The following is a 27,710-nucleotide window of genomic DNA, read 5'->3' on the forward strand; positions in this document are numbered from 1 at the left end:
AAGCATGAACAAAATGATTTAACAGGGACACAAATCATGACATCAGAACCAAGCAGGCAGGATTCAGATACAGGAAGGCTGCTGCATAGTTACCATGAGTTACAGGTTTTCTGTAGCACACACCTGCAGACTTACAGAATAGCACAACCAAGCACATTCCTACAGAACACAAGGCAAAATGCGCACATTATGGAAAAGTTTAAAACCAGACTCTATCAATAACTAAGAAAAACAATATTACATGTCAGGACTTTTGTCAGTGATACATGCTTTTATCTGAAAGATTTGAAGATGTTTGAATCTAAATACAAGATAAAAATTTTACTATGCAAGCAGTCCCAGGCAGAAGATAGTCCTAGTAAAACCAGAAGTAATTGGAATGATTAGTTTAGTAGAGGCATTTCTTTTGCCTGAAGGAGATACTAGGTAATGCATATTCTTCATGCTACAGTTTCAACTGAGGGATAAAAATCACTTAAACCTTATTATTATTTTATGTGGAAGTGCCTCTCAGGCCAGTTCTGAATCAGAGCGTAAGACCTTATTCAAATCTCCTTTGCTGTCTGATCGATGGATTTTCGGGCACTGGAATAAAACCACTGCATTCTGGTCGGTCATGGCTAGGCGAAAACTGACTAAAGTGAGAAACCAATCAGTTGGTATATATACCTAATGCAAGTCAACTAGCAAAAACTAATCAAGAACTAGAGCCAAGAGAACATTTCCAATTCCATTTATACATACCCAAAACATGATACTGCTGAGGGCTCAATTAAAGTGGTTTATATTACTGGAAGTGGCTTTTTTGTTGGATTTTAAAAGCATTTTAAAAGGAAAAGAGACAGATTTTCAGAAGACTTATGTAGCAAACCTCAAAGATAAAAGAATATTATGTACCAAAAGAACTCACTGTCTTCAAAATTACTGTAATCTAAGTGACAGCTGTACAAATACCACACATTTCCTCACAAGTTGTCTGACAGTTTTTAATTTACAACTGTAACTCCCACTGTGCTAAAAGTGTTTGGAATGCATCTCCTTGAAACTTACTTCAGCTCAAAGGCTAATTCTTATTAGAAAAAAAAATTAGATAAATCTAATAGAAATGAAATTATTTAACTTACAGAGCAAGTCAATCATCAAGTGTCCACCATGTTTCACTGATATCTGCTGTGACACAGTAAGCTCAATCATGTGAGTAAATTACAGTTTCTGATTTTCCATTTCTTGTTCTACTGCAGAAACACTATTAAAAGAATCTTCATTTGCTGCAACTATTATGAGGAGTTGTTTTGGTTTTATTTTAAGTGGTGTAAAAGCATTTCTAATTTTAAGCCCAGACTCGCTTTCTGAAAATGAAGTTATTTTTACGGCAGTTTTATTTCACAAATTCTATGCAAACATGAACAACATATCACAAAAAAAAAAACAACAAAAAAACCAACAAAAAAACCAACAAAAAAAACCCCCAAAAAAACAAAAACAAAAAACCCAATCAAAAACCCAACAACAATAAAAAAACCCCAACCTCCCCAAAATATATAAAAGCACATAAACCAGGCTTTTTCATACTACATTCTTAAGGTAAGAATGTGTATGCAGCATTTCCAAAGCTAGAGGGGTACAAAGCGATGGAGCATTACCTTTGGAAGGAGGATGAGAAAGACTCTTGCACTACTGAGGTGCTGGCTGGTGCTGACATCGGGCTGGCTGTGTTTGGAGCAGCAGCAGCAGGCTGAGGTGCTGAAGCGTGTGGTGCAGGAGCAGCAGAACTGGGAGCCACCGGGGCATGCTCAACAGGGGTACTAATTAGAGTTCAATTAAATAAAACAAGAAGCATCTTAAGAAGGCGCGCATTTACATGGAGAGCATAAAACCTACTATGTTTGAACCTGCAGCTGCAAACATAGTAGCAGGCTGGGTTACTGAGGGAAAAGCACAGTTATGCAAAGAAAAAAAGACATTTGTTCAGCCTTTTCCATTGTGCAGTTCAGAATGCAATTCATTGTTGGTCCTGCTTGGCTGGACCACCCCCAGGTGTTCAACAGCATTTCAGTCCTGCTCCCACTGATGCCAGTGGTAGGAAATGTGGCACTCAGGACCGAAATGGCTGTGAAGAGCCTGTCACAGTCTTGTATGCTCATATAAATTCCATCAAATATATTGAAATGGATGATAATAATCTAGTCTTGTATCCTGTGACCATTTAAGCAACCTGTTGAACTACTAATGTCTTCCATCATCTCCCTCAAACCGGAGAATTACTCATCTTTTACAGACAGACAAATGGAGCAAAGTTACAGGTTTATTTTTAAATCAGGGCATCACTGTATATAGTTGTCTTGTTCATGAGCAGTGGCCTAGAAACATAATGGATATATCTCTACTTCTTTGGACCTACGTCTTAAGTGCAATGTCACATCTCTGTGTTCTTACAAATTACTCCTATCAGGGTGATGGAATTCGGTGCTTTTCTTGCTCAAGGTACAAATGCCCAAAATGCTTCTTCCTGACCACAGCAAGTATCAAATAACAAAAAAAAAACCAAAAAAACTTACAGTTCCACAGCTGTTTTTTTGGCCAACCTTAGCCCTCCAACACTCTCTCAGCTTTTCTTCCTAAGCAGATTTGCCACCCAAAGTGGAATTTATACTTTCTTTTGCTTCTCTTAGAAGCACTGATTTGATAAGTTATACTCCTCAGGACCTAGAATGAGTGCTTGTTACTTCTGAATTTGTGATACCCCTTGTTCTCCAAGGGACTGTCCTTCACCTGCTCTTCTAGAGATCAACAGTCCACATGATGGTGTCTTAATTCAGCAGAACATTTTGTTTGATTAGCTGAAAAAGAAGCTGGCTGTCATACCCACAAACCTCAAAGTTGAATGCAGCCCACGACAAAAGCAGCAAATTGGTATTTTCTCCCTTATGGAGAGTCATCTACAATTATGTACATAATAAGTAAGTTTCTGAAAATAATCATCCAGTTTGCAATTCTGGCTTTCAAATCCTTACACCAAGTTTTGCAACAGTTCTGCAGAAGTTCTTCCATCGTAATATGCATTTGAGAGTCATACGACTTCTTCCATCCTGATTTATTTCACCATGTAAACTCTTCCAAATAACTAGTAGACTATCAATTTCACAGCCTTTGTGGCAGACTAGCTGTGTATTATCCATCACAGCTAATCTGCTACTGAATTTCAGCACTGTGAAATTTTCCCTGTGCCACAGTGGGTACCAGAACTACCCCATTAAAAGCGATGAAGTCACAGTTTCCATATTACATACTTGGAAATCTCTGATTATGCGAACAGGAATGGATTGAAACTATGCTGCACATAAAAATGGAACTTAATGTATGTGCTAAAAATAAACACAAACTGGGATTTCACCTATTCTGTCCATTCGCGCTAATATGAAAGGGAATTTGCTACAGACTTCAAAAGATTCAAGACTTCATAGCTTGAAGAGAACAGTGAAATTACTTAATAAACTGTAACTTAATTTTAACTATCTCCAAAATAATCAAAGTACATATTTAGTGATAAATATTGAAAAGAAAGTAAAAAAAACCCCAACCCATATGTGTGAACATGAACCTGTGGGGAGACAGATTTGAACAGAATGAACCCATATACATAAAATAAATGCAAATATACTAGAATACTATTTAAAGTTTCAAAGAAATACAAACATATTTTATCTTGCATAGTGTTTGTAATATTTCTTTTTATGTGATTAAAATGTCAGAGGCTTGCTTACCTTTCTTCATGATATTAATTATCAGAACAAGGAATTGGAATAAATATAAGTGAAGTGGATATAACCATAAAAATCAGAGTGGTTTGGTTACATAAATTATATGCAGTTGATAACATTCTCAAAACAATTTAATAGAAAAAGCTCAAGACTAACTTGACTGGTTTTAATTTAGCAACTATAAATTTGACATAATTTTATTTATATTTTCAAATACAATAACCAAACTGGTTTTTCTTCCTCATTCTTTCTAGGTTTTCAGTCTGATTTTTCATTTTAGTTCTTCAAGCACAGAAGAATTTTAAGAATTGATAAATGTGAGTCAAACTTTCTAAAATATATCATCTAATACAACAGCTTCATTATGACATGTTACAGAGGGGTTTTTGTTTGGTTGGTTGGTTTTTAAATACAATAATTTTGAAGACTTTATATCTTTAAAGTACTTTGTATTTTAAAAGAAATTGAAGAAATCAAACATCTTCATATTTGTGGTAACAAAGATAAGTTAGGTGGATGAAAACAAACACACATTTCTTCTCAGCTGATTTTCACTCATGAAAAGGAACACAGATCAGTAGAGGTTAAGAGAATAATAATGGTTAACAACCATCATGAGAACACAGCAACAAATGCACTCTAACATTTAAAATATAAGTGTAGATTATACTTTTTCCTCTTGGTGAAGTCCTAAGTTCTGAGAATTTCTATCCAACTAACAACTGGATGATTAAAACAGTACTTAGTCTCTTTTATGTAATGCATGAAGGTTTTTGTGCTTCTAATCTTCCAAAAGATCACTTGCAAAGAATCAAAAATATAGAGAACAATAACTAAAATGGATATGGAAAAAAACTGTTATTGCATCATTTGTAGGAAAAAAGTGCCGGAGGAAGTATTTAGAGAAAGCTGTAATATGGAAGGATTTTATATTTGAATATGGGAATGTTTGTGGAATCCACTGAAAATACAGAAATATCAGCTGCTGTTTGTCTGCTGAAGATGCTTAATGACTTGTCTCTGTATTGTAGGTGTGATCCTAGGAGAACCACTGGAAATGCAACACCCACGTGAGGCAGAAGTTGCTGGAATTGGAAGAACTTGAACATTGTCCTTTGAGGCAATGGGCATTTCCATCTGAAGGAGTTAGAGGTTGTTATTACCAAACCATTGCAAAGCTCCAAACCGGGTCAGTGATGCAGTTACACGGCACAGTGTACCTTTGGTTACTGGATGAAGCAGGAGGGGCTTTCTGGCCAAAACCGGCCTCCCCCTGGCTTGTACCCGCTCCAAGCCTCACAGAGCCCTTGGAGGCCACTGGCTGAGCATTGGCAGTGTTGGCATCCCTGGAGGATGACTTAGGAGGGTGCCAAATACTCGAGGTCACATACTGGGGCGCATGCGCGGTACCTGCAGGCCTGGGTAACAGAGATTACAAGGGCGTTCGTAAATGAGCCATTTCCTAGGAAACAGCAGGGGTTTGAGGAAGAGACAGAATTCCAGCCACAGATGGAGCTGGAGATCATAATGACAATGCAGATGAAGCCATGACTAATCTTGATAGTTCATTGGTTAATCACTGCTTAGGACCAGGAAAGGCTTGACAAATTAAAAATGGTACCTTGTGTTAAATCTGGAAATCACATTGCTATGAATATCAAAATAAGCAGAGCTGTGATGGTAATGGAGGTGGGGAAAGGCTGTGGTATGACAGATCACACAAGATTAAGGCAACATGGGAGGACAATAACACCAATCATATATCAAAAAATGTTCCTGGCAAAATAAAAGAATAGTTAAAAGAAAAGGTGATTTCAGTGAAGCAGCTGCAATAGTCCTATAGATGGTTTTACACAAGTGAAACTGCTGGAGAAATTCCAACATGTATTGCTTGTTCTTTACAGTTTAATTTATATTCAGGAACCAAGGGGCTTATTTCCTTCTTCTTTTATCATTAATTTAAAAATAAATATCCATTTTCCCAACTGTTCAAGTACCAGTTGCCATTGCTTGTGTCATTATTAACAAATAATGCTTGCACTCAGAAATATTAACTCTATGCAACCTTTGTTCAAACATAAGCAGTCTTTAAAAAAACCCAAAATAAAAAGTGGTTGCATTATCACTGAGGCAGGAATCAACAAAAAAGAGAAAAGCAGTAGGATGAAATTCTTTTCGTGACTATCTAGTAAGAGGCTTTCCTTTGCTCCATGAAACAACTGGTCAGATTCACCCAAGAAATATCTGTGTATCAGTACTTGGGGGTTTAATAAATGAACTAATAGAAAACAACACATTTCTGTACATAACTGCAAAATGTTCTGAGATACTTTGGGAGAAAACAACTGGACATGAAAGAACTTACAAAGGGATTATTTTGAGTCTCATAATGCATTGAATATCAATCAAGATCTGACATATAAGTGTTCTTAAAAAGATAATATTTTTTAGATTTTAAAAATGTCCTGAACAGTCTAGACAAAGTTTAAAATGGAAATTGTTCTTAAAACTGCACCACAAACTGACAACACTCCATTTCAAGAATATTTGATTTAAAACTTCTTATTTTTCAGGTTTATAAGTTCTGAGAAACAGGATCCCCACCTGTTTCACATCACAGTGCATGAGAAAGAAATGCCTAATGAATCCCCTTAGCTGAAGCCTCTACTGTCATCATCTGCTCCAACAGTGTATAAATTTCATGGTTTTGAGGTAAAAACAATATGGAGAAAGTGGAGATACACTCGTAACAGGAAGTAAATCAAACACAGCAAACGTTACCTGTTTTCTGATGCTGCTGCAACATTTTCCTTGTCTCTGTGGAAGGAGGGGATACAGTATGAAATAAATGCAATTGCCAGTGATGGCAGAAAAACCCCCCACCCAAAGCAACCAGGGAAAAAGAACACGGGTTGGGGAGAAATGTTTGGTTGCAAAAAGCATCCTAGAGTGGTTGTTCATAAATATAGCTGTAAGAAACCTCTTCAGCTTTCCAGGTGAAACCACCAGATATACAAGTTTGCTGTATGCTTCGTATCAGTTGCAAGCAACTTTGTTTCAATAACAAAGTAAAAGGATAATTAATAGTTACAAATGAGACATTGCATGTGTGTATACAATTTCAGGAATAGTTTTGACTTTAGTAAGTTCCCTTTTAAAAAATAATTCAATAATATTCCAGCAGAACATACTGAGATGCCAAATCCAAGCAGTAAAAATAATCAGAGTTGGGCAGTCCTCATGGACCCATTATTTTGAAGTGATAAGCAGTTAAATGGTTAAGAAAGACTTACACAAAAAGGATTTCTTATGCCTGGCTTCACTTAAAAATTCTCTACTCTGTCCAAATACTAGTTTTCTCAACCTAAATTGGATTAGAAACAATTCCTTCAACTGGAAATCATTCCTTCGTTGAGGTGAGGACTAAGTCAGCCTCAGTATCACTGATAGAGAACTGGGCTGTTATTCTGTAAACACACATAGACACTTAAAAAATAACTGATCGGTTTAAATGCAAGCAATTGTTTATCTGTAAGAAGTCAAGACACAAGTATTTTCGTAAAGAATAGAATCCATTAGCCTTAAACACCTAAGTTTGAAACCCAGTTAGTTAAGTCATTGAGATAATCTCACTATTTAGCAATTTAATGGGTGATTGAATCCCTTCCAATTTAAGGAATTGTGCTGAAATTTCAACAGGTTTAAAGCTGAAATATGCCAAACGAGAACACTTCTCTTAAGTGGTATGTAAAACTACAAACCACAAAGCAAATGTCCTCATTTACCCAAGTGAAGCATTTTCTGAAGCATACTTTGAAAACAAAAAAAAAAAGGAATACATGCACTTCTTTATATGGATTTGCTGGGTTCCAGTCATTAACTTACGTTATGTTTGGAAGGCTACTCGTAATATTTTCCACATTATTATCAGTATTGTGCTCATGTACTTATACACTTACATATATATGTACAGTCACATATTCTTTCCTTAGTTCAGTTCCAATCAAGTTATAAAATCCAATCCAGTTAAGATCAGCAAAGGCTTGGGCGTAGATGTTCTCTACAAATTTTTACAACCTCTAACTAAAATGTAGCCCTAAAATATAGGAATTGAAGCCAGATTTCAAAACCCAGAAGTTGACCTGAAATGCCCCTCAGATGTGTCTGTCTGACTGGGATGTTCCTGTGGTCAAAGAACCTGCCTTGAACAGAAATCCCCCAATGAGGTCGATGGCTCACCACTCTGAAGCAATGAGAAACCAAACAGTGTCTTTTACGGTAACCAAGCTGTGAGTTTACTGCAATGCCAGCGATGAAACGAGGAGCATGAGGATGGATTAGAGACTGTGCAGGTTTGGGAAGGGTTAATTTACCAAGAGCCATAATCATGCAACAGTGTTAAAGAACACATTCAGGGCCTGGAAACAAAACCCAGCATTATTTATCTCCATTGTTGCCAAATGCTGTATGAGAAATTACAGCCAAGATCAAAATGCAGGCAGTCGGGGTCAGGCTGAAGCAGTGCTAAGCCTCTGTTGTTACAATTAATCTGATCCTAACTTTTCTGCTCCAATAGCTGTGGCTACACTGAACAAGGAAAAAAAAAATCACTTGACTCAAGGTCATGTTGAGGTTGGGACTTCACAAAAGCTTTTTGCCCAAGTGTACAATATTGAATAATGTTGAGTGAGGATGGCAGGGGAGTAGTGAAGGTTAAAAAGAGAGAGAGAATTATAGTAAAAATACTTCCACGGAATAAAACAAAGGAAAAGGCAGAAAGTAAAGAGAAAAATTAGTTCAAAGGCACATAACACTTCTTCATGGTTTTGCTTCCAGGAACTATTTCTCTTCCCAGTCAATAGGAGTAATTCCCATTTGGCTACCAAGAAAAAAGGCTCAAGATCAGATGTGCCTCTGACTGGCAATTCTTGCATTTTAAGGAACCGACTATTGGATTTTTGGCCTTTACAATCAAAACATTTTTTTGCCAACTAAATGCAGAAATAACTTTACTTTTGAGCCAAATACATCCCTCGGGCAGGCTCAGTAAAGTCAATACCTTCACAACATGAAAGAATTTGGCTCAGAATATTATGAGCTGTTTGTATCTCTGTCTACACAGGCTGCTGCAATAACTGACAGTAGTGGATAATAGTTTTGAGCTATCTGAGAAAGATTTAGAATTACTGTGGGGGATTTCTTTTGTCTGCAGTTGTTTTTAGCCCCCACTGAAATGGCTTTTGATAGAAGGGCCTCAGCCAATGACTGTTCTGAGAGAACAGTGCAACTCCCACAGATTTCATTACATGTTGGACCTGTATTTCAAACCAGACTTATTTATGCAATATCCTGTCTTCCCAATTACACAGTATATTATACAGTGGAAATTATGAAATGTTTTCTTCTCATAAAATACGCTACATGATATGGTGCTAAAGGCAGAGTGAAATTCTAGAAATAGAGTCTTTCCCTCCCACACACCAACAAGATATACAATAGCTTGAGTAACAGAAGGCAAAATTCATTTGCAAGCCAAGCTTGTGCATGCTATTGGACCCTAAAAACAGCCTGGAGAATCTTCAGAGAGTTTTCAACAAATGAGTATGTTACATCTGAACTGTATGTACAGGACATTGGAATGCTTTCCCATTCTACTTTATTTTTGGGAACCAAATGCAAAAGATTCCCAAACATGTACATACAGCAGGCAAGCTGAAATGTGGAGGTGGTGCACCTTCCATCTACCTTCTTCTTACATAGATTCAGACTTTCTCTCAATTGAAAAGCTCTGCTCTGTTCCACTAAAATGTGGAGACAGAATCATATGATGTGTAATGAAGACCTGGTGTCATAAGAAACATGACGTGTCCCATGGGACCACATGGTCCTTCAACTACTCTTTCAGTACTGAAGCAAAATGAACATTTTAATTGAATTTTTTCTTTAGACTCTTGTGGAGCAAGACTCTTTTTCTAATTCTGCAAATGAGAAACAAACTTATTAGATTTGTTCATGGTCTAAAAGAAAGAACATAGCAGTGTAAAGAACTGAAATTAACTCTCCCACACCCCAGCTGGGTATTTAAAGTATCAGTTCACCCTGTTTAATGAGGTATAGATAATAGATTTTTTTAATAACTATATCTGTTCAGTTTATCAATATTCTACTGTCTTGAGAATCCAATAGTCTTCTACCAACTCTGATAGACATACAATAGTCTTTTATCAAAGGGGAAATAGACCTACAGATTATTAGGGTATATATTTACTGAAAGTAAAAATTCTGTTTTTCTAATAGTATAGTGTGGATTTCCAGGACTAACAGTTATGATAACTTTCATCCTAGCATGAACTTACATTTAGATAAGCACATTTCCCTAAAAATATAATTTCCTTTTAAGAAGTAGAACTAACAAAGTAATTTAAAAGAAATTCTTATAGGGTGTCTGGGAGTAAAGTTGTGTGAAAGCTATTCTGTAATTGCCTTCCAAACATTTTTTGTCTTGAAGGCACAAGACACTGACACTGTTGGAAACTGGACACTGAGCTAGATTAGCTGCTGTCCTGATCCAATGAGGCCATTTCTACCTTTCTGTATTTGCAGCTGAGAATTCTTCCATGGTCAGATGACTGTTGAGGTGACTTGCCCTTTTCCCCTCCCATGCTACATTTCTGTTATTTTAACAAAGACACCAGAAGACAAACAAAGAGATGACAGGCAGTTAATTGGAGAGGACAGAGGATGACTATCATGCTGGTTTAGTTAACACTTCAGCTTGGGATCACAAGAAGGGGTAGAAGAGCTAGTCTCTCTTTTTCAGCCACTGTAGTTAAGAATGTGAGCAGCCCACGCCAACACAATTGCAATAGATCCTACTATGTCTGCTTTCCAAAAGAGGGAAATACTTTTCTCACAGGGGTATCCTGCTTTGTGCAGATAGGGCCACAGAACAGGAAAAGCATTACTATAGATTCAGTGGAAAACAACCAGCAGCTCATTCTCAACACAAGTATGGAACTCCATCAAAGCAGCTCACTAAAATCCAAGGCAATCCCTGCTATGAATCCATTTTTGTGGTGTCTACAGGGCTGCTGTTAAACTCAAGAGTCACAGAATAAATGCAGCTGGACATACAGCAGCATCGGTGTTGGGGAAAGGCAAAGTAACTCTTGCCCAAGGTTTATATTATGATACTTGGCATATGAACTCCAGTTTTATATTTTATATTATTGGTAAATGTATCACTTTAATAAGAACAAAACCTCCAAAATTCTGAGTGTGTGTAGCAGTTGGAGCTGGGATTTAACTCAGATAATTATTCCCTATCTTGGCCTTAAGTGTGCAATTCGATTTAATTGAATGTTTCCCTGTAGCTTTCTATAGCCCCACTGTAAAGTGCAGGGATCTGCCACCAGGCAGTGGAGCACAGGATCCAAACTCTCAGTCTGTGTTTGTGACCACTACAGACAAAACCAACCAGTTTGGCTTTTGTGTGCCAGGAAATGATTCCCCTCTCACTGAAGTGTTCTTTCTCATCATGACTTCACTTTCCTCCAGGGAAGCTGAGGAAACAACAAGAACTCGCAGGTTTGACTTTCAGGGGGTAGTTATTTACACCTACTTTTTAATTTGTGCGCATTGATGATAAGAAAATTCATACTTCCTCTACAAGGCATTAAGCTAAGTTTGAAGCTGCCCCTGAAACCCAGCAATGTATCTGTGCTGTTCAGTCCCTGAACCAAGTATCTAAGTGGTATGAATTAGAACTGTTGTCATTCTTTCAGAATGTGGATTAAATTTTATTTAATAAGCTCTTATAAGAATTTTCTTACCTTCCCTCTCTCTCATTTGTAATCATATAACATTCTGGGTCAGCTACAACAAATGCTTACATGGAAATGAACTATTAGGAAGTTATTAGTATTTAGTGTAATTTTGCTGACATTAATGCAATTTAGAAGCAGAATAAAAGGAAGCAGTGCCAGTGCTGTGCTCCAGGTCACCCTAAGCAAAGTTGTGAGCCAGGCTGATGATGCACAGACCCCAAGTGAGTGCCTCTGAGTTACAATGCTTGCTGGAAAACCCGCTGCATGTTTGAACTGCTTTTCCTTTGTTGGACTGAGGAGAGAAAGGCAGCACTGGTGTCTTGGTTAGCCACCTGCATCAGCTGAAGGATGCACATGAAAATTTTAAAGATTGCACAGTAGAAATGAAAATTAATGTTCATTTCTGATCATGCAGAAGTCACATGGTGGACAGGAATGTGCAGGAAGCTGAAGTGGTAAAGATATGATGCTACATATAGGTCAGTACATCCACACCCAAAGTTTAATTTCAGTTTTAACAGGCTCTGTTAGCTTATGCATTACTTTCTCTCTGGACTGTCTTGAGAACAGTTTCATGGTATTTTCTAATTGCATTTGGAGGATTCACTTGTTCAATTTTAAGTGGATACATTCAAGTGGATAGACTGTACCTTACACTATCTTCGACCAATTTATTCTACAGGGAACTGACTTGGGAACAAGGGATTTATGATGTCTAATTAATTTTTTTTCATATAGAATTTCCAGGAGTATTTTGAGGAAGAAAGACTTTCTCTTGGATCCATATTCTCCTCTGATTTCACTCAAGATTCCATGGAGACAATTGAGTTATTTCACTGTTCCTACATTTTTGTCACTCTTCAGGTGTTAAAAGGGGATTAGAAGATATTAAATGGATGTGCTTATTGTTTTTTATTAAGTTCCTTAAGTGGAAAATCTACCTAGAGAAGTCCACTTTGTTTCACAGACTGTTGTGGAAAAATAGGGCATGTCTTTCAAAAGTAGCAATTCTGGTAATTTGAGCAGCAGATAGAAGGTTTTTGGTAATTGGGCAGGTCAGCAATGTTAATCACTGGAAATTCTGGCCAGCCAAGAAGGAAATCAAGATGCCTTAGACTTGGTGGTGTCAGCTTTGATTAGCAGCTATAGAACAAGGATATTACTGTGCTTGAGAGCAAGTTTTAGTCAATTAATTTTCAACTATCCAGCAGAACGCTGTTGACTAAAGGCAAACTGATTAAAGAAAGTATTATCTGGTAATACCATGCACCATTCCAAATTCTGCCTTTTTTAACTTTGCAAACTCGAATTTGTGTAAGGATCCATATAAATTCCTGATACATGTAATAGTAATCCCAGTCACTGAAGCTCATGGTAGACACAGCTAAAGAAGCCACAAAATCAACTTAGCTCCTGTGGGAACTGGAGTGCACAGGTGAAAAATTGGTGCCACTTCTTCTGCCCCTGAGGAAGGCTTCAGAAAGCTCTGTAATGTACAAGATTGGGCTTTTCAAACATGATAAAGCAGTCCCAAAAATACTTTCTCCTTGCTATGGACGATATACTCCTCCCAGTTGTGCCAAATGAGAGAGAAACTGCAGTGAAGTGACCTCTGTGTTACTTAGCAAAAACACACTGTCCTTCCTGCGCAGGCAGGCATGAGGAGGGAGGCAAGGGAAGGAGCCACAGAACCTTTCTCCTTTTGTCATTTTGTCATTTTGTCATGCACGATAGGAAGAGAGGTCAAGTTGTCACACTGCTCCCCTAAAGCCACACTGCAGCCACGTCCCATCAGCACACACTGCATGCAGTCAGTGCCTCTGCTGCAAACTGAGCCCTGCAGGAGGTCAGGGGGGCTGCTGGAGCAGAAGGCAGGGCAGCAGGAGTCAGGAAACAGGTTAGTTTAGATCAACCAGCCTTGTACCACAGCAGAAAAGGAGCATGTCCCTGTGCCATAACCAGACAAGCAGATTTACCTGGAAGGCCTTTTGGTTTTGATTTCCTACTGGCATCAGCTTTGCTGTGTCTTCATTAAATGCTTATAACACTATGCTTTACTGCCAATATGGGGAAGGGGGGGCATATGACTATCCACATCCTCTGTTTTACTTTATTTTTGGCATGGAGGTTATTTAGAAGACAGTATTGTTACCAACCATTGTTCTCTGCTCAGCAGAGCAGTCACAGGTCAAAACATATTCAGCATGGGACAGATACACCTGCCTATCATCAGCACTGGTTTAGAGAATTACATGACCCATCGAGTCTTCAATCAGAGACCTATTTTAAATCTCAGTGCCATTAATTGTGACTGATTTTCCTGTGTGAAACAGCAGACTTCTGCAAGTACTCGGGAAACACTGCAAGATGGGGTTGGTCACAAGCCACATACAGTGAGATAAACCTGAACATACTAAAATATAATAGGCCAGACTTGCCCTTTTCCTAGAACAAAGCTACTCTTTTTTTTCAAAGCTTTAATGCTTTTTTATCAGGCCCAAGCTTGTTACTGTCACTAGCAATGATATGCAGTAGAGTGAAAAATCCAGGCCAATTTCTCTGCTTTACAAAGTCTGTCTCCTCCTTGGGAAGCAAAAACAAGGCCTCTTCAGAATTATATAAAAAAAAGATCATAACAATAATTTTCTAGACTTGAAGATCACCATGACAACATAGAGGAAGAGTTTTGAGGAGTAAGAGTTGAGGAATTACTAGTCTAAATATAAAAAAAGAAATGACATAGAAATACTTGACTGGCAGTTTTAATACAAAAAGTCTGTCGCTTGTGAGATTTTTTAACAGGGACAGGACTAAGCAGTTGAAATAGGTAGTAGTAAAAAATTTGCTGTAAGGATTAATGAAAGCACCTACAGAAAAGGTCTTTAACATTGCAAAAGTTCTAAAGGCTACCAGATATTTAAGATTTTTGCCCCCTTGTAAATGCATAAAGAACTGATATTCTACAAGTTTGGAGAGTTAAATTCAATTTTGTATCTTATAGAAAAAAGGATTAAAACTATTGCCCTATATGATTGCATGGTTTATATGCACTGAATTTATATCACTAAAACCACTGAAGCAGAGCTAAGGGGAAGGGATTCCTTAATTACATCTCCAGTAATTTAATAGCTGATAAAATTATTATTAGAAAATACCTTTCAAAATAACATTATGTGTAAACATCAAGATATAATCTAGACATTTTCATTCTATCACATGCACTAGGACTCTTGGAAACAAGTAGCATCTGTATGATGTTCATAAAACATTAAGGATACACAATTGTTATTACCATAAAGAGACTGTATTACTACTTATTCATAAAAACATCTAATTTGGAAGTCTTTTTTACTTAGGTACATTTTATGATTATGAAAAAATCTTAATTGCCTATTGATATTTCAAATTCTATCAAAATTTCCTATACATAATCAAAAATCACCATCACTTTGGTTCACAAAAGATTGCTCCTGACAACAATCAGGAAAAGTTAAAATGTTGCTCTTATTTTGTGCAGTGATGCTGATTTACCATAGTACTAATAAGATGGTGTGATCAGAATCTGTTTGTGTTCTCATAAGGAAAATATAAATGCGTGTTGTGAATTAAGTAGCATGTCCTGAAGCACTCTGGTATTTAGCTAAGAAAAATGAAATGCATTTTAAAAGGAATTAGTGCTTATGTACTCTCAAGTAATACTGAAGAATTAGTTGTTTTATATATGTATGATAACCCTTTAAAAGTTCAGTATTTGGCTGATTCAGGCAAAATTCTCCAGGAACAGTAGCTTTTCTTTAGTTCTATAACACAGAAAAAAACCTGAGAGTTTGAATGAACTTGGTTCTGTACAGACTGCTGAGACAAATTTGGAAGCAGCAAAAGGTGTAATAGTTTCAATCTGATCTCATGCACTAATCCCTTTGATTGGAATTACTGCTACCAGTTAAAGGTACCTAACTCAACTGCTTTGTCAGGTTTATTCCAATTCAGGCAACTTAAAGGTCAGTAATCATTACAGCTAATAATGGAAAGCTTTCTGACCAAATTTTGTGTTTAGGAAAGAAAAGTTCTCCTTTCAATAATCAGTTGAAGCAGTTATTGTTTTAAAACAGAATAAAGTACTGTGTAAAACAGGCACATAATTATTTTAGCTTTAAAACCTTTTATTTCAGATAAAGCATGCTGCTATATACAGAAAAAATGTGAGTCAAAGCAAGAGCAATACAGAATGGGCAACATATTCCTTAAAACTTACAAGATGCTTTTAAAAGCTTCAGTGCACCAGCAGTATGATATATTCTTCTCACTCCTAAATCACCTCTAGCAAAATGTCATTTCCTTGCAGATCCTGAGCAAACTCAGCTGTGTCTCTTTTGTATAATGATAAATTAAAGTTTCCAACACAAAACTTACAGCAATGGTTTCAGTAAATGACTTCTGCCAGTATAATATATAGAAATATAACTTCACATTGCTAATATCTTACTTCAAACAGCATCATTCACTATGCAAACTAAGTGTGTTATACATGTAGCAAAGTCTAGGCCAATCAGTTTTCCTTTTCAACTTTCTTTCTCCTACTTCATTACCTTTACATCAGTAAAACTCTGTGAAAATCTCATTCTTTTTCCTCCTAAAGAAATACCATCAATAACTTCCCTCTCATTTTCTTCCAGAATTAAAGTCCAGAGACTACAACAGTGCTGTTTGGCTGTACACTGAAGTTGGAGATAATAAAGGAAAAAAAAAAAAAGCTGAACTACTTTATCATGAAGAACATGACGTGGGTGGTATAATGATTTCACCCGTGGTGAGAGTGAATGGCTAACAGCAGAAACCTAGTGCCTAGCAGTACATCTTTGCACGAGTGGCACGCTCGGGCTGTAACTCAGGCCAGCAGTTAATGTGTTACTGTGGCTCTCTGGTGTTTGCCCCTGACTGGGGGCGTTTAGCTTTTAACGTTAAGGAGCTGCGCGGACAGGCCGTGATGCCAGTTGCGCAATTTGGCAAAGCGTGGGCTGTTACGTTCCGTTTCAAACCTCTCCCTGTGGCATGAGGAAAGAGAGAGACAGAGAGAGACACACATACACAGAAGAAAGAAAGGAGGGAGAAAGAAAGGGGTTAGGGACCATGGCTACCACTCCCCTGCCTTACAACTAGGGCAATGGCAATTTATTTGGATTTTTTTCCTCAGCTTTCAAATCCACAGAGTGAAGGCTGGGTGATGCTTTTTGGACCATGTGTGAAAGGTTTTGCAGTGGTTTATTTCTGAGAAGTAACTTGATATAACTTCTTATTCTTTGACTTGTGCTTGGTATTACAGGGCTGCTTTTGCTAGAAATGCAGTGTAACCCCATTGTTTTCCTCCCAGCAGTTTCTCTTGGCTTTTCCCTCCCTCTCACACAACTGAGCAGTCAGTGAAAATTAACTCATACAAGTGCAAAATGAATGCAAATATTTTCCGTTCTGTAACACCTAGCTCAGCTCATCTATAACCTGCTGTCCTTCCTGCAAGGACCAACAACCCAAGGTTTCAGCAGTATTTTTCTACAGCTTCCTCAGAATTAGTGAGTATTAGTGTTGACATTTGCATAGATATTTGTGTCACAAAGCAGAACAACAGGGGATTTTCAAAGCAGAGTCCTGTGAAGTATTGTCCACCTCCTGCCACCCCTAACTGCAGATTGGGGTGCTTGAGCCATGTTCAGCACCTCTCAGGATTTAATGTTTTCTAGACGCTCTATAGTTTAAATTCAGCTTTTGTACATATAAAGGGGAAGAAGGAGGATGTGAGATGATAGCACAGTCAAGGAGAAGTATATCAAACAGAATGAAAAAAAAAATGTTCTTGTTATTTGCAAAACTTTTTGCAGTCATTGCAAACAAGGTCATTTTTTTCCCCATTATTTACACTCAAAACACAAGACAATTAATTGTGTTAATGCAGTAGAACTTGAGAGTGAAACCAGCCAAACAAAAAGGAGCACACTGGGCTGGTTTTACTCCTCAGGCTGAGGAAAGCACAAAACTATAAACAGAGTAAATGCCAACAAATTCACTGATATTTCTAAATCTTTTGTGCTTAATAACACAGTGCCATGCAAATTACAGTTCTAAAGGAGTCTTGATGTATAACTTCTCAAACTATTTTTTATGCTTTTGGGTAATTAAGAGATATTAAGCATTCCTAGCTGAAACTTCCTAGTGGTATTTTTTTTCTAGCTACACCAAGAATATACCAGCTCCAGTGGGTCTGACGTAATTTAAGAACTCCCTTATTGCTTTCAAGATATTACCCCTTCATTCAAGGAAAAGGTATTCACAAACATCTGTTTGGCTTGAAACGGATCCCATCTCTCCAGAAAATATCACACAACAATCATCACACCAGCAATGAACAGTTTTCAGAGCAAGTTACACTTTTATGTGTGCCTTCAAAATAGCAGTAGCATGAGCAAAGGACAGTTGTGCAACACACTGATCAATATTAACTGAGAGAAATATTCTGCCACCTAAAAACTCCCAAATTTTTTTTAACACATGTCATGAAGTTGGAAGCTGCAATCTAAAAGTGACTATTTTTATGTAAAACAGTTCTGCTAAAAATAAGCTACATCTTTCCTCCCCCCACTCCTAAGTGTTTGGAAGAAACCTGATTGCCATTCCACGCGCTTCCTGCTGGCTACACTGAGGAGCTGACACAAAGAGACCAGAGAGAACACCAGAGAGAGATTGCTCACAGCCTGCCTGAGGCCACAAGGATGGATGCCTGCACAGCCAGGGCCCTGCTGCCAAATCCCCAGTGCAGTGTGCCTAGTGTTTGAGGTGGGTATCAAGCACCCAGATGGTGCCAGCACTGTCAGTGGGGTAGGAGTAGGAGATCCCATTTCATTCCTAGCACCACCTTACACCACCTGCACTGTCCCTGTGCACTGTCCCTGCTTACACCACCTGCACTGTCCCTATATACACTCCCTTATGCCTCTACTATCAATGCACACCTTAAACCTGTTCAGCTGTGCCTAAACATAACCAGAAGCGCCCTTGGGCAAGAAAAGGATAACACATTGATACCTAAAGACTGCAGAAAATGTGCAAAGCACAGTGGATATAGCCATGTACTTGGAGTTACACTGGATAGAATATGCAATTTACATGTGTTGATGTGTTATCAGATAATTATCGTCAACATATCTCATACCAACCATGTAAAGTTTCCACTATTTTGTATTTTCCAAAGCCACAGATTACACCTAGAGGGATTATTTCTTTAAAACCACATACTACTCTCAGATATGAATGGGGCACTGTTAAGTTCAGCACAATGCTTTAAATCCCACCATAATAAGGATTTGGACGTGTGCTTTTACATCAAAACAGATAATGCACAATACATGTAATGAGAATTAGGCTTGCACATTTGAGGGAAGAAATAAATCCCTGAGGGCTATAATGTCAAGCCTGATGTTTGGGCACCCAGCCATGAACTGGGGCGAACTGCAGCGGAGGGTTTATAGCAAACACCAGCTGAAAGCATTCTTGTATTCTCACAGGGAAGACAGCAGATATCTTTCTCACTGATTCAACATTTGTAACCTGCACTGATCAAAAGCTCAGAACCTTTAAAGAACCCACAGGGCAATAAAATATAAAACAGAAAAAGAAGAGGTGGATTGAGTACCAAACACATCACAAACCCAGCCGGTGGCTTAGAGCAGCTAAAGTGAAACAGGGATTTGAAGTATGCAAACAGAAACTAAGGATTGCATGCAGAATGCTCCTGATTCAACTGCAGTTTTAAAGCTCAACATAAGAATCTTTATTACATCTATTTCCTGGCTATACAGGATGATGATAAATCTTTAATTCCATATTATATCTGCGAACGTATCCACTTTTTCAGTGTTTTTGATACAACATAAGAAACAAATACATTTATCCATTAGCAAAAGCAGTCCTGTGCTTCCATATTCTACAAATTTAGGTAATATTTATTCCAAACAAAACATAAGCTAATGATTATGGGTATGAAAGGAAACAACTCCTTTACTGCATCATTTAAGGAGAATCAAATGTCAATCAGAGGGTCATCCAAATAAATTGCTCACAAATTTCAGTGCTATCACAACATTATACGCTTTTATCCACTTACACAATCAAGTAGTTATACAAGGCTTGAAACTCATCACATTCACACACCCAATAAAGTACAGGAAAGTTGCATGAGCAGAGAGTTTTCAGGTTTAAACACATCCTTCAGGATTTTGCACTGCTTTTCCTAAAAACATGCTGATTTGTTATCCTTCTCATTCAAATGCCTCTCAATGACAGCATTTTTTTTTTAGTGATTTTTAAAGTAAATGTGTTAGAATATTTTAGGACAAAAATATAATATAGGACATTCATATTAATGCCATTTTAAAATATTATTGGGTTATCAGGAAGAAGAAAGCTGTATTTTTCACAGGGTGTTGCCTACCTTGACCTCCTCAGGGCTTCTTCATCTGGATCTTGCACTGTAGAAAAAAATGTTTCAGTTAAAAAAACAGAAAGAAAGGAACTGGGTTTATGCTATTTAAAATTCTTTAGAAACTTATCAAAAGCCTGACTAAAGGTGCATTCACACTGACTTTGCAGCAGTGGAATTTGTAAGAACATCATGAAGAGGAGCAGTTCCCTAGGGACAGGAAGGAGGCTGTTAGGAGGAAGGTAGCTATTACAACTACTTTCCCATTCATTATTAGCAATGTTTCACAGATGTAGGCAATGATTCTACAGAGAGGTCTTGCTGTTTTGTACAAAGCAGGAGAGACAGCAGCAGCACATTAATGGGGGAAGAAATACTAAATATTTCCCCCTGATGTGGGGAAAGGCCCTGACCTTCCTTTCTGTATATCAGAAACCACCTGTGCGCTTAGTACGGGGTAGTCAAAAACATTTCCATAGGCAACAAGGTTAAAGCTCTGTGATGTTCATGTCAGATCTAGGTTTAGATAACAGGGCTGATACAGGCATAGATTCCATACAATCTATGATTTTTTTGACCTCCAGAAGTCACTTCTATAAAAGACTGTTACAGGACACATTTTATCATGTGTTTATCATTTTTGTCTAAAGAGTGGACAGCTGTGTACATCTGTGTTGCAGGAAAACCAAAGACTGCACTGCAGAGACTCGATCTGTAAATAGGAATAACTATGGGGTCCCAAATGCTTGTTTACTGTATAATCTGTTATATTTTCATCGTGAGACACCTGGCAGATCAAAGAATATTCTTAATAAAGCATAAGGTGAGATTGTTCACTGTGATTTCGGAGTTCCCTCAAATTACATCCAGGATCTTCACCCTTGCTGACAACTACATGAGCCTGGACATGAGTCTCCCCTGAGTATCAGTGGCCAATGGCAGGGCAGCGAGGAAAGACACGAATCTAAAATCAGGATGAGGGGGATGTCCTGTCGTTCACTTACTGTACTCGGTTCCAGTCATCTGGGCCAGGATGCGGAAGGACTTGGACTGCAGGTTGGCCGAGCGGCGGCTCCAGTCCTCGCTATCATCCTCAGGCTTGTTCTGAGTTTTAAGCACGGCCTGATACACTGGAGAGGCACTGTCCACATGAGGATCCTTTAGAGGGAGGGTGCTGCAATTCAGAAAGGGAAACATTGGAAGCAGCTCTCTGGTATCAGTTTCTCTCCCAGCCATCTCCAACATGGCTTTGGAATGATCACTTCTTAAAAAGATACATAGATCAGTTTTATATTACGGCTCGTTCTGTCTCTGAAAGGGCCTGTTATTCAAATCTGCTTGGAAATACCTGTTCATGATTCTTCAGCCAGTGAAGGCACACAAGAGTTACAGTGGTTAGAATAATATGTGGTGATAAAGGAGAGTAGGCCAGGCAAAAACATTTATTTCTCTGACCATTTTGTTCCATATTATTTCTTATAAAAATGACTTTGTGTTGGTACTGTTTTATGTTTTCTTTAAATTACATTGTTGGGCCAGCATATCTTAAGGTTGTAATTAGAAATAAACTCATATTTCATTATAAAAATAATGTGGTAGGCTTTTATAGATTTTTCTAGAGATGATTCTTTTTCAAACTGAATTAAACTTCCATCTGCCATAGTCTGGATTTATTGTGTACTAAACATGTGAAGCACACGAAGTCTAGACTTGCACCCCAGACTTGCATATGTAAGTAGTACCTGAAATCTTTAATGACAGAATGTATCTCAGGGTCTTACAACATGCTTAATCATCTTGCAAAGTGATATATCCAGTTGTGCAGACCTAAAATCAAAGCTACACAGGTCCGTAGCACAAGTGAGGTAACCTCTCTCTGATTTATTATGCAGGCTAGAAACAGGCTTAGTAACTTAATAGCTTTTTTTTTCCCAGTGAAAATAACTTCAGCATAGCAGAATTAAAATTAACTATTAACAGAACTGCAGAAATATACACTGAAGGGATGATGTGTGCTTGGAGCAACTTGGCTCCAGGGCTGCTCTAAATACAAGGTCTATTTCTGAAGCAAGTGATTTATTGTAACAGCTTTATGCTATTCCATAAAGAGCTTTGCAAGCAGCAAGCTCAACTTCATGAAAACTGAGAAACAGTTCTGTTAAAAGTTAAGGGCCATTTGGTCCAACAGTTGCTTCCTTGGTTCAGGCTCCAAGTTAGTGCTATGTAAGATACCACTGTGCAGAGAAAATCCACAGAAAACTTGTGATTTGAAAAAGCCAGGAAGTATGTCTGACATCCTACATACAGTGGGATGAAAAATGTTACCAGGTAGCTTTAAATATCAGTATTTCTCAGCTGACACACTCTTCTTCTTCAGCACTGTGTAATATACACTGCTTCCATGGATTTACATATAATAGCTTGTATTTATGTTCTTCATAACCCCTATCAATGCAAACTTGTCACATCCTTGAGGAGCCACCAAAGTCCAAACCCCAGTTAAGGTTTTTGGGTTTCAGCACAATCAGCTGTGGCATGGAACATGGCTTAGAAAGGTGAATTTCGAGAAAAACTTGGCTCTTCAGTTTAAGCTCTGCCACAAAACATACAAGCTATGCAAAAAAGTCCCTCAGTGTGAAAGATGGCTTGTGGGAGGAAGCAGCATTTTCCAGCTCCTGTTTTAGCTCATGTTTCCTAGACCACAGGCCTTACAATATCCAAATGCTAGCAGGTACAGTAGGCAGAATGCAGACTTGTTTATTTTGGGAAGGCTGTGCCATCAGTGGCTTCCATTAGTGCTGCTTCTGTGTGCAACAAGGGACAAGATGGTGCCATAGCCTTCTTCAGGTGGAAGAGGAGAGAGGGAGCAGTAGTACTCCTCTTCTGGCTCATCACACATGGCTGAAGGGGTGCTGAGGCAGGAAAGAAAGTGCAATAGTGAGTTCTGCCTTCTCCTACCTTCTACAGGAATAGTCTTGCATGGAAAAGAGATTCTCTGTAGTACCAACAGTAAGTCACAGCAACACCCTCGAGACTGGTCTGCTGCTACTTCTGACACTTGGCTATGCTGAGTTCTGTCATGTTTGTGTTCCCCAAAAGGTGACCCTGTTTTCAAGTCCCCAAGGTGCTTCAGGGTGCTTCACACCCAGAACCTGCCCCTGTTTGAACACCAGAAATGACTGCCTGATGTGGGCCAACAGTTAACTTTATGCCCCCACACTGACTTCTTAATCTTGTGGGAGCCTAAAAGCCTGCTGTATGGGACAGCAAATTTCCCAGCTGAACACTCATCTAGATGGATAACAAACCCCTGGACAGACAGTGCTGCTGATTTCAACCACAGACCACTGCGGCAGCAGCGGTGTGCCAGCAACAGACAGTTCAAATTCCTCTGCTTAAATCCTTTAGCTCAAATGCTTTCTTCTTATATTATGACCAAACAAAAAAGCAGTTCAAAGGTTTATGTAAAGATATGCCATGGTCTCAAGCATTGTTAAAGCCTAGAGCTGGAGGCTGGACCACAGATTTCACAGTAGCAATGTGTGGCATTAATATGACATATTAATATCCTTATGGTAGAAGATTAAGGCAGGAAATGGAGCTTGGTGAATTAACCTCCCCAGCAGAGTGAAACATGCTCATATAAATTGAACTAAATTAATGCAATACATTGGAGTATTTCCAACTCTGTCTTTAATTCAGCAGGCCTTTTTTCTTTTTTTAAAAAAATAATTATATTGTGGATGAGTAACTAGGACATATGAGCCACTCAGCATGGAAGTGTAAAATAGAGTGCATCGCTGATTATGAGCATTTCATAAACCTAAATGTGACAGTTGATTCTTACAGACAGCCTAAAGATGCACATAACCATGTTAATACCTCTGTTATACCTCTTTGTAATTTAATTTCTTTCCATCTGGGTGTCGATATGCAGAAATATCATGCATCTTTAAGCATATTACTTTAAATTGATGCTACTGAAAAAAAATCTCTTCCCAAATGGGTTAGGGCTGTTGGAGGTTTTTATTCTAGAGCCTAAGGTATTAGTGGTAGGAGTCAGTAAAAATTATTTTCCTTTTTCTTATCATCATTTAAGTCACACATTCTTAACATTAAAACAAGCCTTAATGACAGTCAAACCTCTCTGAATAAGTAGCAATGGAATTTTCTATTTTGGAGTTCATTATAAACTATGGTTTACCATGTGAATCCCTCCCTGGACTCATTATGCAGATTTAATTTCAGTAGATATTAAGTAAAAACTTAGGAACACTGCAGTGTTCTACCCCTGATGTAGACATACAACAAAATACTGTGACATCAGGTATTAGACTGATTCCAGCTATTTTAAAAAAAGCTCTAAGAGCTTTTTAGCTCTTTTTACCCCACAACCCAACAAACAGAAGTTAATGTAGACTGGTAAATAGCCAGCCAAGTTGACTTATTGGAGAGGACACACGAGACCTTAGTTTGTACAATCACATTATTGATTCTGCTACTTCAACTGACAGATCTTATTACTGATAAAGGTGCTGGATTTATGTCTTCATACAACTTGTGAACTTGGCTAAAACTGCATAACGGAATTTAGAAGTGGTTTGACAGAAATGTACTCAAAATGCACCGTCCACATAGTTTTACTGCAGCCACCTAACTCTTGGTTCTTGGTTTAGCAAGATCAATTAAAACAGCAAAACAAAGAGTAAGAAAATACATAAAGTCAGGGCATTCAAAATTTTCTACCTTTAAGTTTCAGCATGGAGTCTGAGTATGAATAATCCTGTCCTTCCCTTTGTTTCCCATGGTGATCCAGTAGGTGTGACGTATTTCTAAGTGACAAGAGCCTGACTCTGATCTGATGAAGTTACACCATCACTGATTTCAAATGGTCAAACTAGAAAATTAATTCTTATCTTAGGCCTGTCTGTCCTTCCTCACTGATAAAATAAATAAACTGTTTCCAGCTGCTGTCTGCCCTTTAGATGTGCAGTCTGAGTGTGCTTACCACCCTACATAAACTTGTGGACAAATGGAAATGACTAAGATTATTAATTAAGAACCAAGACCAAATTATAGGCTGATAATTGAGATAAAATGAATCCACACATAATTTGGTCTTCTTTTATATTAAAAACTTGTCATACAAATACTTCTGCATTAAGCATAATCTTAACTTGGACATGATTGATCAAGGAAGCTAAAGAACATCTTGGTTTCCACTGCAAATTAAAATTCAGAATATCACAGAGGGAACTAAAGGAAACTTATGAAAAGGACCCACATAGTCAGCGTTAACTTTATAATCATCTGATTATTTAAATATGTAATTTTTTAAACATTACTATTTGCATCATATAATGCTACAGCATCTAATAGAAAGTGCCAATATATCATAAAATGTCTTCTATAATCCATGCCTATGAAGGATGTGAACCCTTATAAAGAACACAGATAAACTTGTTTGTACTTCACTAATTGGAAATACGAGTCTACTCAACACCTGTGGAGATTCAATGAATCATGGCCAAAGCCAGCTAAAGGTATTGCTTGTGATTCATCATGAGGGAGAGCTGTGATGAACAATGACATTGCATTGGTGCAAAAAGTTAGCAGAAAAGAAAAATAATTATAAAAAAGAGAGAAAAATGGACAGCAAAAGGGAGCACAAGCAAATAGATAAAACCATCCACATTTTGAATAAGCCTGCAGCTCACATATGGAAAAGAAACTACACTAAAGTGTGTTGCTATACCTGTATTTTGGTGTCATATCAAAGGAAGGCAATTTCTATTTTGGGCAAGAGAGAAACCTGGCTACATTTATTGCTTATGTAATTTCAGTAAAGTTATTACAACTCTGGAGAACTTAATCAGGTAAGATTTCCAGAAACATGCATTGGAAAAGCAGAGTTATTAAAGATCAGTGGATTTTGCCATAGTCCAAAGGGTCTGTGTAAAACACATGTACTGTATGTACACTGGGGATAGGGAAAATACAGAAAAACACTCCATTCTGAAGAATAAAACAGCAGCCAGTGCAAAATAAATATTTTGCATTCTTCATGTCTCAATAAAAATTCCATCCCCCTTTCCTGTCCTTTCTGAGCTATGCTTATAATCGTGACTATTATAAATTATGGTTGTCAGGAATGAAAAGCCATCCAATATCATATACAGAGCATTAGATACATGTTTGTGGGGTTTGCCAGCTCTAGGAGGAATACTAAAAAATCTAGGTTAAATTAAGGTACCCCTGACCATGGTAGGGGGGCTGGAACTAAATGATCTTTAGGGTACCTTCAAACAACAAGCCATGTTATGATTTTCTAGTGATCCATCCTTTTAATTTCAAAACACAGAAGTGCTTTTGGACACTATCTAGGGTCGATACGGATTTTTCATGTGCAAATATACCCCAGGAAAAAAGAAAGACTCCAGGAAGAGCAAATGTGTCATGCAGGTAGGGATGTTACTGTACCATGCAGAGAAAGAGCATTCCACAGAAGGAAATAATCTTACCCAGCAAATTCTCCACCCTGGGCTTGTGCCTGGCCTGCAATTGCATCCATGATAGCATCCTGGGAATACATGCTGATCGGGGTGTTATACTGCGCGTGAATTATGGTGGCCTTGCCGCCAAGGCCCTTCACCTCAATGGGTTTGTGGGTAGACAGGGCAGAGTCCTTCAGGACATTGGGGTTGAAACGCTCCGTGAAGTCCGTGCTGGGTTATGCAAGAGTGAGGTTCCATGGGGAAGGGAGGGGAAGAAAGGAGAGAGGCGTGAAGTTAAGTGAGGGAAGCACCACCAAGAGAGGAGTGTGCATGTCTGTTCATGGCATCTCACCACCAAAGCTTCTCATCAGAGAAGGGAGGACAACAGAAGTACCAAGCCACAGCAAAAAGATGGCTGTGCTAATGGATGTCATTTTTGGGTTGGTTTACATTGTATAAAGAGGAAAAAAAAAGGTGAAATAGCTGTCACTGTATTAAAATTTCATAAAAGATCTTAAAGCATTTGTGTGATATTTACACAATAAGGTTCTGTTGTTACATGCATGTATACATCTACATGTATATATGCATGCCCACGGGACATACATGCACAGAGCAGAGAATTCCCACTTGATTTTTTCATTCATTTGTGTTTTCAGAAGGGTCTTACAAAAGTCTAGAAAGTACAGTGAAGCGAACAGATATTAGGTTCTCTATTATTTAGAAGGTTTCGGTACTTTCTGTCTGTTATTAATCACAGTGAAATTTAGTACTTGCATCTTTTAATCTTCAAGGATTTCCTCACAAAGACTAAATCTTCTCCAAATCTCTGTACAGCCAGCCTGAAGTGTTGCTATGGCATGATAAATGCTCAGTTCCAGATCAAAATATGCAACACTGCAACTAGTAGTAAAAGTGCAGTTGGAAGAGTTGCAGCCTTAGTTTCCAGTGACTCCATTTACGAGGAAAGATTTTATATTTGACAGACTGAGCCCCGAAGGCAAGCTAACTGAAGCTCCCATGACAATAGGATGAGTCAGTTTGATGTCAGACTGCAGCCAAAGAGCAGTTGGTTGTCTTGCAGGGCTGAGTTGTGCATAGTCCTAGTCCTAGAGCTAGGCCTGAGCAGTGCCCAGAGTTCCAATGAACAAGCTGAACCTCA

General features: G+C 38.2%; 2 protein-coding genes across 7 annotated transcripts in view; one reads left to right on the forward strand and one right to left on the reverse strand.

Annotated features, from left to right (window-relative positions):
* Positions 1 to 27,710, forward strand: part of MMRN2 (multimerin 2) — a 207,640-nt gene that overhangs the window by 129,081 nt on the left and 50,849 nt on the right. The gene's annotated exons all lie outside the window — the stretch shown is intronic.
* The window catches only part of LDB3 (LIM domain binding 3), a 104,254-nt gene that overhangs the window by 18,981 nt on the left and 57,563 nt on the right, over positions 1 to 27,710 (reverse strand). For 2 of the 6 annotated variants that reach the window (XM_066324204.1, XM_066324207.1), the window contains exons 5-9: positions 26,576 to 26,779; positions 21,059 to 21,228; positions 20,067 to 20,103; positions 6,543 to 6,578; positions 1,644 to 1,805 (exon numbers count right to left, since the gene is read on the reverse strand). In XM_066324204.1, coding sequence (XP_066180301.1) covers positions 1,644 to 1,805; positions 6,543 to 6,578; positions 20,067 to 20,103; positions 21,059 to 21,228; positions 26,576 to 26,779 — 609 coding nt within the window. Of the gene's footprint in view, positions 1 to 1,643; positions 1,806 to 6,542; positions 6,579 to 15,729; positions 16,633 to 20,066; positions 20,104 to 21,058; positions 21,229 to 26,575; positions 26,780 to 27,710 lie in introns of those variants that run through there. The other 4 variants (XM_066324202.1, XM_066324205.1, XM_066324206.1 and 1 more) reach the window with 3 other exon arrangements.

This window comes from Sylvia atricapilla, chromosome 8 (genome assembly GCF_009819655.1).
Source record: "Sylvia atricapilla isolate bSylAtr1 chromosome 8, bSylAtr1.pri, whole genome shotgun sequence".
NCBI classification, from domain to species: Eukaryota; Metazoa; Chordata; class Aves; order Passeriformes; family Sylviidae; genus Sylvia; species Sylvia atricapilla.